Source organism: Gobio gobio, assembly GCF_949357685.1.
Source record: "Gobio gobio genome assembly, chromosome: 14".
Lineage (NCBI taxonomy): Eukaryota > Metazoa > Chordata > Actinopteri > Cypriniformes > Gobionidae > Gobio > Gobio gobio.
In genome coordinates this window covers 16,328,338-16,338,618 of record NC_137107.1, presented here as the reverse complement: position 1 = coordinate 16,338,618, position 10,281 = coordinate 16,328,338, and the positions used below count along the sequence as shown (strand labels likewise).

Below are 10,281 nucleotides of genomic sequence, written 5' to 3'. Positions count from 1 at the left end.
AAAGTTTCTTAGAACTTTTCGTTGGATAGAATCTAAAGTGACTCCTCTAACTTTATGCACAATAACCAATGTGTCAATAACCAAACTTTTTTCAAGTCCACAGTGTTGACAAAATTGCTCCTACAGGTGTAATTACATAAGGTTTATTCGTCACTCCTCTCTGGCTCAGATATTTGAGCTGAGGGAGGAGTGATTGAGGAAACACGCCTCTTCTCATTTATACAACACCTACTGAAGAGCCTTCAGGAGTCGGTCAGCGGCGCGCACAAGGGCTTCGCAAATTTCACACTTTTTTTTCATATCAATGATATTTCTTTTTTAATTTTCTGGACTTACACAACCGCAGAAATGAATCTACCACACTCCCACAGCGTGACGACACTGAGAAGCGTGACCGTCGGGGAACCGAGCGCACAGACCATCTTCACACCCTCTCCTGTCGGGACAAGCGAAGGTTCGACGACTTACCGAACGGTAAACTTCACTGGAACTCAGATGCAGCCAACCAGCCCTGTCGGGATTAGCGACGGCTCGACTACTTACCGAACGGTAAGCCTCGCTCCATCTCAGATGCAGCCAGTCAGTCCAATCGGGATAAACGACGGCTCGACTACTTACCGAACGGTAAACTTCACTGGAGCTCAGATGCAGCCGGTCCAGTACATCAACAGCCAAGTGGAGGGGAACATGATGTACGGGGGCGCACGTTACCTGGTTCCCGTACAGCAGCGGCCCGCGGAGTCATACGTATACGTGAGCCAGGCGCCGCGCGTCATGCAACAAATGTACGTACAGAACGTTCAGCCCATGAGCGTCAGCAGCGTCGACGAGACCGACGTCTACAGACAGGTAGTGTGTGATCATTTTTACTTCCAATTTGTCCTTTTGCTTTACAACAGTATCTAAATGGTTACATTCATATAATTAATTACTATAGTGTAGTAGGCCTACTCTCAATAAACTATAGGGGTCCAGGTAGTTTGGAAAAGTGAAGAAACTGACCAAAAATTGCCAAAATATGCTGCTGATGTTGATACAGCTATAATGTGGAAGTTTTATGTCTGAGCACATAGACTACTGTAGTTCAAAAGTGTTAGGTTTCTTTAGCGCCCTCTAAGACCAGAAATTTAAATTTGGCATGAATGTTCTAAGGGAGCCCACCAAGTTTTATGAAATTTGGACATTGCGTTCACAAGATCAGTTCACTGTCCTGAATAAGATATTTTACATAATTTTTTTTTTACATATAGTCCACAAGACCAAAAAATTGCTGAATTTATTAAAATGACCCATTGAAAAGTTTATGAACCATTGATTCTCAATACTGTGTGTTATTCCCTTCCCTGGATGATCCATGGCTTATTTTGTTTTGTTTTGTGATGGTTGTTCTTGACTCCCTTGTTTGTCCAAACCTTTGAACAGGATGAAGAGGTCCACATTTTTCTTATTTTGTTTTAAATATTAAAAAAAATTAATTTAGCTGCAATTCGAAAGCAACAGATGATACTTGCATGTTTCCCGGAAGACAAATTAAGTACAATTTACCTTGATCTTCAAATTCAATACGTTTTCACCCTTAATGCATTGTGTTTCCTTCTGAAGCATCAGTGAATGTTTGAACCTTTTTTTAATAGTTGTGTTTGAGTCCCTCAATTGTCCTCAATGTAAAAAGATGGATCTCAAAATCATACATTCCCTGCTGGAAAGGGTTCAAATATGCAAAAGATGCTGGAAAACTGAAGAATGTGCAGGACCTGGAGGATTTTTCTGAAGAACATTGGGCAGTTTAACTGCTCAGGACAAACAAAAGATTCAAGAACAACCATCGCAAAACAAAACAAAAACAGGGAAAGACACACGATATTCAGAATGGTTCATAAACATTTTAATAAATTCAGCATTTTTTTGTCCTGTGGACTATATGTAAACATTTTTTATGTAAAATATCTTATTCAGGACAGTACTAAATAAAAAAATAACATGCATTTTGTATAATCTCTCTTATTTAGTTAAAATTATTCCCATTTTCTCAGATTCTGTAAGCGGTTCACATACTTTTTCTTGCAACTGTATATGCTATGTATGTTAGATTTCATAATAATCAGCCCTTCACAACTTAACTTATTATCTGATGAAATATGATTGCTGATTTGACTAATTTATATTTATTATTATTATTAGGACTAAAGATGGTAAGAAGGATTGTTCAAGCTACACTGTTATCTTCGAAATTGTTCAAAATGACCAAAATGTAAATAATGAGACCGGGCTTAACTCTAAGGATATTTTCTACTGTCCCAGTCGGGCCAGTGGTCAAAATGTTTTACTTGCCTTGCCAAAATGTTCACTGGCCCCACCAAAAAAGTAATAAATAAATAAATAAAAAAATGAATAAAATAGGCCTAGTTATTGTTTGTGCAAGAAAAATGTCCGTATTTAAAACTTTACAAACTGTAATCTCTTACTTCCGGCAACTGTCGTACGCGTGTTCACGAGAGACTGGCGTTCCAGCGTTTTAATATATTTTTTAACATAACTCCGATTGTATTCGTATCCCAATTCGCCTACTTATGCTATGCCCTAAAAGTATGTATAGTTTTTGTAAAGAAAATAAGAAAAAATAGTGTGCAGCAGAAGAGTAGGCAAGCTTTGGAACATACTTACTTTGTCATAATTGTGTCTTTAACGGACAGCTGTCGTTTAGTTAAGTGCATCCTGTCCCCATTTTAAACTGCCCTGTCAATCATCTTGTCACAGTTAACTCTTTCCACGCCAGCGTTTTTGATCATTTTCACAAAAGTTTCATGGCCCCCAGAATATTTTGTTGCATATCTGAACATGCTGTTTTATTCTAGATTCATGCATTTATCAACACTTAATGTGGTTAAGTTTCATAAAAAAATAAATAAAAATTGGATCAAAAAGCTGAGAAAAACGTGTTTTGGTCAAAGACTACCGGTACATCCGGATCAGATTAAGAATGATGATAAAAAGATATATGGAGTAGATTGAGTCCATCAACACCCAACACTGGCTACAACACTGCTTGCACAGTCTTATAGCTTGTCGTGGGTCAACATTTCAGTCAGTAACATTAGCAGTTTTGATATGCTGTTTAATGTTGGTGATCGCGTTATTTTACATATGATTATATATGATATTGCTTGTTTCTGCTTATTCTTCACCTGTGTTTTGATCAGGAGATTCAGTACTATATATACTTGGTTATAACAGTATGAACATGGAAAGCCAGAAAATTCCGTCAATGGCAGGAAAGTGTTTCTCACAAATTAAGGACATTTCAGTCAACGGCAGGGGAAGAGTTAAAATCCTCCACTTTCAATTTAATTGAATTTCCTACCATATCAGAGAGAAATATAGTAGCACGTTGATCTTCCAGTCGTGGACCTTTCATCCGGAGACTCTCTGCAGTTTGCGATGCATTTAAAAGTTAATGACCAAATGTATCATTACAAAAGTTCTCAATGCTGTTAGATGAAATATAATGTGGATAACATTGAGTAAATATCTTTTTGTCAGGTTATTTACTGATTATTAATCACTCAAACCCCTTTATCTAAACCTCTTTACTTAACCTTTGGACTCACGCATCTGCCATGTTAGTAGTTTTTTAACACTTTTTATTCGTATTGTAGCTCTAATCCTTGTCCAATGCGCATTGGGTTGTGGGCATTATTATCCATTAGAGTGTGCACGGATCTGCACTTCAGTTATACTGATATCGAAAATGACTTATGATGAAATAAGACTTTGATCATATTGCCCACCAAAAATTGTGTTAAATAATTGTGATTATGATTTTTGCCATAATAGAGCACTCCTAATAGCAATTGTTGTGTCTAATGTCAGTGTTGCCAAACTTTTGTGGCATATAGAATTCTGCAGCAATGACGTATTTTGTTTTTGAAGTCAGCTTCACCCAGGTTCCCTTTAGATTTTTTTCTATTGGCTTTTGGATTATTGCCGAAAATAAGCTCTGTGACCAACAAAAAAATATTCTTACAGGTTTTGTTCATCATGATAATCTTCACAAATTAACACAACTTTGATCAATTTTGAAGCCAAATACAATTGCAGATGTAAAAAGCTAAACGAACTAGACCACGGCTTCATGACTTCAACGTCACCATCATTAAGCTTCCATCGACGCTTACAATCTTTAGTTTTTCCTTGAAAGATTGAGCTAGAATAGCTTGCAAGAGTGTGATTATAAACACAACGAGTCTGTGAACTAGTGAGTAGATGAGATGACCTGTTTGTTGCGATAACCTGACAACCCCTGTAGTCCCATTTAGCCACTTGTTGGAAACCACCTTTTTCAAGACAAATAAAAGCTTTAAAAAAATCGCAAGAATGTTTTACTAATGTATAATGAAACAGATTTTTCAACTGTTAGAGGGACAAAAGTTAAACTGTAGCTTAAAGTAGTTGCAGAATTATACATTTGTACCGACAACAGGTTTTAAGTTTGGACTTTACTTTCAGAATTTACAGGTCTGATGGTTTCTGTAAACATTTTTAAATGTGTGCTACTCCAAAAAAAGTAATTGGTTTGATGCATCAAAAAGATTTTCATAACTTATTGTTATGACAGTCCTTACATTTGTGTGACAATCGAACCGCCCAGGACAAGTTTTACAAAGTAGATTTTTCAGATAAAAAAACAAAAACAAAAATTTATACCAGTAGAGTCTCAAAGACATGTATGTGCAATGTTACTTATATTCAACAGAATGTGTTAAAGGGACCATCAAAATAATTTGAAGCATACAGAAAAAAAAAAGAAACGTTCATATTTCTTTGACTTTCCAGCACAAGACAAAACATGTTCAAGAAGCCTGATTCATTCATGTTTTCTTTTTCTATATTCAGACCATAAATGGACAAACGTCTGTCTGCAGCCAGTTATCCAGTCCAGTCAAGAGCCCTGAACCATCTGAGGTAATGAAACAACATGTACTGTGTATGCAAACAGGCACATACTCACTAACATTTAAGGCTGAATACTGTTTTTATGCAATCATATGGTTGGCACACAAACACACACACCTAAAGTTACCCTTGACCTTTTGACTTTCATGCCTTTACATGGAATACATAAGCAATAGGTACTGTATTACACACACTCTCCTCTAGTTTTGTTCATGCCTCTGGCTTGCTAGATGAGCTGGGAGAACAAGCTTTAATGTAAGCCAGGCTTTAGTGTGTGCAGTTGCACGCACATGCTAATATGACATCAATTTATGCGTTTGATCACAAGTGTAGTACCTGCAGGGTTTAGGGTGTGTCTAACAGAAAGAATGGGCTCGGTAATTCCCAGAGGAGACAGTGTGTTAACGCCCATTTAGATTGGGCCCGGCAATAGTCATAATATTGCATGTGTTAGAGGGAGTTGCCCTTTTTTGCAACTGTTGCTGAACCAGCCTGCAGGTGATAAGGAGATAATGGGTGTATATTTGGAAGAGCTTTAATGAGCACTGCCAAACAAGCACCTTGATTTATGTTGAGCTGTGGTCACACTAATGTTTTTTTTTCTCCAAAAGTTAGTGTATCAAGAAAACAACAGTGTCAGTGAAGTTCAGTGAAGTTCAGTGAATTGTCATTTACATTCAAGTTGCAATTTCAGACTGATCTCATGAAATGGCGTATGTATGACACGCCAATTCGTATGCCATTTTGTCGTGCTATCAAGACGCATAATCGGCTTTTAGCGTGTTTATCAACGCCGTTTCATTCTATCCCCCTACACTGCCCCTACCCCTAAACCTACCCATCACACACACACACTGCCCCTAAACCTACCCATCACAAGAAAGATTCTGCATTTTTACATTTTCAAAAAAAAACTTTTAGTATGTTTATAAATCCATTTACATTTTGGGGACACACACACACTCACACACATGGTTCGTTTCGGCGTAGACATTCACGCGGAATCACACGGCGTAGACATTCACGCGGAATCACACGGCGTAGACATTCACGCGGAATCACACGGCGTAGACATACACGCGGAATCACACGGCGTAGACATTCACGCGGAATCACACGGCCTAGACATTCACGCGGAATCACACGGCGTAGATATACACGCGGAATCACACGGCGTAGACATACACGCGGAATCACACGGCGTAGACATTCATGCGGAATCACACGGCGTAGACATTCACGCGGAATCACACGGCGTAGACATACACGCGGAATCACACGGCGTAGACATACACGCGGAATCACACGGCGTAGACATACACGCGGAATCACACGGCGTAGACATTCACGCGGAATCACACGGCGTAGACATTCACGCGGAATCACACGGCGTAGACATACACGCGGAATCACACGGCGTAGACATACACGCGGAGGGGATGATGGTTCGTTTCGGCGTACACATACACGCGGAATCACACGGCGTAGACATACACGCGGATAGCTCAAAATGCGTACAGATAACACGCCATTTGGCTTTAGAAAATGGCGTGTATGTTTATGCAAAGTCATGATGTCATGTTGGCAATTTTATCAAATTATGCAAAAATGTCTAAATATCTTTTTAATTGTGTGTATGCGAGATTCATAAAATGCTAGATGTGAAATTAGCCTTAGCAAGCTTTTTTTTTAGTAAATAACATAAATAAATAAATAAATAATAATAATCTTGAAATTTGAATAGATGAACCATCGACTACTTTCCCGCAACACTGAAAAATAAGGTATTTTTTATTTTTATTATTTATTTATTTTTTTTCATTCCAGTTAGGCCGTGTGTACAAGCATGATTTGGCGGTTTATCGTTGAGGTATTTGTCCCTCCCCTCTTCTACTGTTATTGGACGGCTGTGTAAAAAGCGACAGTGATGAATATCTCAGCATCTGGAAATAAACGGCAAGCATTCAGCGTCGTCACACTGCAGTTGTTTTTTAAATATGCGATGCTTCCATGGGAAACAATTGAGAAAATTCTGGCCTCAGGAAAAAACGCTTTGGTGGACACACACTGACATTTCCTCCATTTGCAATTGTCTTTTCTCTGTACGAATTTGCAGGTCAGAGTTCATTCAAACCTTAACTTTGGTATGTGGCATCAGAAAAAAAAATTATAATACTTGTAAGTTGTTATCTGTTCTGGGGTTGTATACACAAAACATTTTATCTTACCACTAAGTTCTCCTAAATAGCGGTAAAAGTTCTTAGGTAAGAGTTTCCTCTTAAAACTTACTCTCAATGCTGCTGAGACCAACTTTTACTAAGAAAAAGAGAGAAGTCTTTTCTAAGAGTAAGGGCGGGGTTGACCTCGTTGCTATGGATGATGTCAACACGCTTACTAACTATGCCCACAGTGATTGGCTGATGGGGGAGAGGTCTCTGTCAGTGATTTAATCATAGAAATATTGTAGAATGAGGTGTCAGGTTGCCATATTCAAATAAAGTTTAAAAAAAAGAAATGTTGCCATATTAAAGCTGCAGTCCATAACTTTTTTTGGTTAAAAATGATCCAAAATCAATTTTTGAGGAAGTGCATAACCAGCCAATGTTAAAAAATGATCTCCTTACCTTAGCCCGATTCACAAAGGTAAGCTTGTAATAATGTGTTTGTAATGAATTTGAGTGGTACTAGTGGATTTCAGTGGGAAATATGAGCTTCCGCCGTTCGTCTTTGCGTCATTAGTCCGAGCTGGAAGGCTTTATCACGTGTGTGGATGCTGCAGGTGGCGGATTGTTTGGTTTAGTTTAGTTTATTTATACAGAGGCTGTGCACATTAATAAACACGAATGTAATTGTGCCAGAATTAGCCCAAAGGGCTATTTTTCATCTGCAGACCCTTGACAGAAGTTTTTGAAAAGTCAACCTAAAAACAAGAACAGAGCATCAAATATAACACACACAAAAAAAGAAAAATGAGAGAGAGTGAAAAAAGAAACAGCAAAAATAGGAACAGAAATATCAAATAAAAGCACATGTACATAATTCCACGTAAAAAAAAAAATACATTAAATTAACAGAAACATTTTGTCTAAACATATATTGCGCTACATAAGACTAAGAGGTAAAAAAGAGATAGCGACAGGAGCAAAATATTAAGATACCAATGTTGTGGTCTCTTCTTACAGCAGCTGGAATGTAATTAAACTTGTCATTTTGATGGCAGCTTGTAATCCAGAAAGTTCAAAAAGGATAATCATTATTGACAACTGGTGCATTGATAGACAACCCACGCATACACCTCAAAATATTAGATTCTTCACGTAAAGAAGATAACTCTGCAAATAACTGCAATTTCAGGGTTCTAACAGAGATAGCAACAAAGAGTTAAAATTCACGGGTTTTGTAATCCATGGTGGTGGAGGATGGGGATAGGGAAAGGTCCTCAAGCTGGAACTTTAACTCGTCTGCCCACAAGGATATTAGCGTAGACGATGGGACATTATTTTCAACTTGACTGCAATTTTTAATTCTCCATTATTCATTGCATTTTGGCTGTACATAAATTAACCTTTAATGTTATGTCATGGCAGATTAAAATCTATAAATCAAAATATATTTGCAATTACGAAAGAAAATGCTCAGCACCCAAGGCTCTATCGCTATTGCCTCAATGGTATACAGTGTCTTTGTACAGATTGCTGAGGCGAATTTCCGGCAAAAGCCTTTTTAGGATAATTTGTGATTTGGTCTTAGTGACTTATGAGTCCTCTTGACTACCCCTAACTTTTCACAGTTTTAGGAGCTGGTTTTAGTGCTAAAATGTTTTGTGAAATACTCTTAGAGCAATTTAGGAGTCCTAAAATTAGGTCTGACACACACTCCCTTTATTTTTGAGGGCTAGATTTACTAACAGCTTGCGCGGAAAAAAAAAATACTGTCATATCACATATCACTGCATTTGTAGGGGTTTCCCTTTCAGACACAAAAGGAGAGTATTTAAATGAATCATGCGAGGTGATTTACTAAGGTTTGCGCTTGTCAATGTGTTTGCGGCATTATTTACTGCCCAAAAAACACTTAAACCATAAACCATCTTAAACCATTGGTAGATTGCGTTGGTCATTATGGAAATGATCCGTGTCATCTGTAGATCACGCACAGAACTTTCCACTCCTATTGGTGCTTTTTTGGAATTGTGCTCTCACGCGAATTTGTCTTGTTTAGTAAATCTGTCCCTAAGAGTTCCCCCTAAATTGGCAAGTTAGGAGCTACTTTTCCTTCATATAGCCTATCCTTAAGTTTGAACAGCATTACACTCAATGATTTAAAGAGAGCTGTCACAGGGTTGTGCTTGCAGACATGCTGGGACAGGAGTTGGGAGCACATCATCAGCCTCAAGTTTCGTACACAAATGAGGATTTAGTTGTGATTAGGCGTACTGCACTCAACACACATCGGTCGTGTTAAATTGTAGGGTAGAAATGTGAGATAGCATTGAAGATTGGTTAGGAGGCATTTTACATTGTCATTGAGCTGATGCATGTACAATTATAAAAAATAAAAAAGGGCTTTAGTACCCAAGTATCTTATACGAAGTGTCCGTACTGTAACTTTGTGCTGTGGTTCTTTTGTATTGAATTTCAAGAATTAAAGCGACTAATGCAAATTTGTCAGCAGCAGCCGTGATGTAATACAGAAATTTGTCATTAGGTCATGCATAATTGCTGAGGTCAGACTTTGGTTGAGTTATTGAATGCTTGGAAGTTGGAGTACTGAATCTTGTTCATCATCATCATGTCCCATAACCCCCCATAAGAGGTCATTGGGGCACCACAGACATTCTATGACCAGCTCTTTCTACTTCTCTCTGTCCTCTGCGGTTTTCAGAGCTTGGCTGAGCTTCAATTCAGTCCACTCTCGGATATTATCTTCCCATCTCTTTTTCTGTCTCCCTTGCTTCCTACTACCTTGTCCAGTGCCTTGAAGGATGGTCTATGATAGGCATGATGATTTGTTGATATGACCATACCATCTCAGCTTTCTCTTCTTGTTACATAACACTTTATCCAATATTTGTGTGCATTTGAGTAAGATTTATGAATAGTGACATTAGTCAGGAAAATATGAAACAAAAAATATATATATATATATAAAAAAATGTGATCAAAGACAACCATGTGTAAATGTTAAGGGATTAAGCTTCAGATATAATAAGCTTGTGTATCAGGAGATTGGATGTAATTACAAATACTGTATAATTCAAATTTGCATTTAGATGACAAAGTCCTATTGAATCCACTAAGGCTACATTCAGACTGCAGGCAAATGTGG

At 37.9% G+C, this 10,281-nt stretch overlaps 1 protein-coding gene across 1 annotated transcript in view; it reads left to right on the top strand.

Annotated features, from left to right (window-relative positions):
- The first annotated feature begins 211 nt into the window (after nt 1–211).
- Nucleotides 212–10,281, top strand: part of pof1b (POF1B actin binding protein) — a 34,858-nt gene continuing 24,788 nt past the window's right edge. The window contains exons 1-2 of the mRNA XM_079834750.1: nt 212–849; nt 4,894–4,962. Of these exons, the coding sequence (XP_079690876.1) occupies nt 349–849; nt 4,894–4,962 (570 nt within the window). The 5' untranslated portion in view covers nt 212–348. The remainder of the gene's footprint in view (nt 850–4,893; nt 4,963–10,281) is intronic.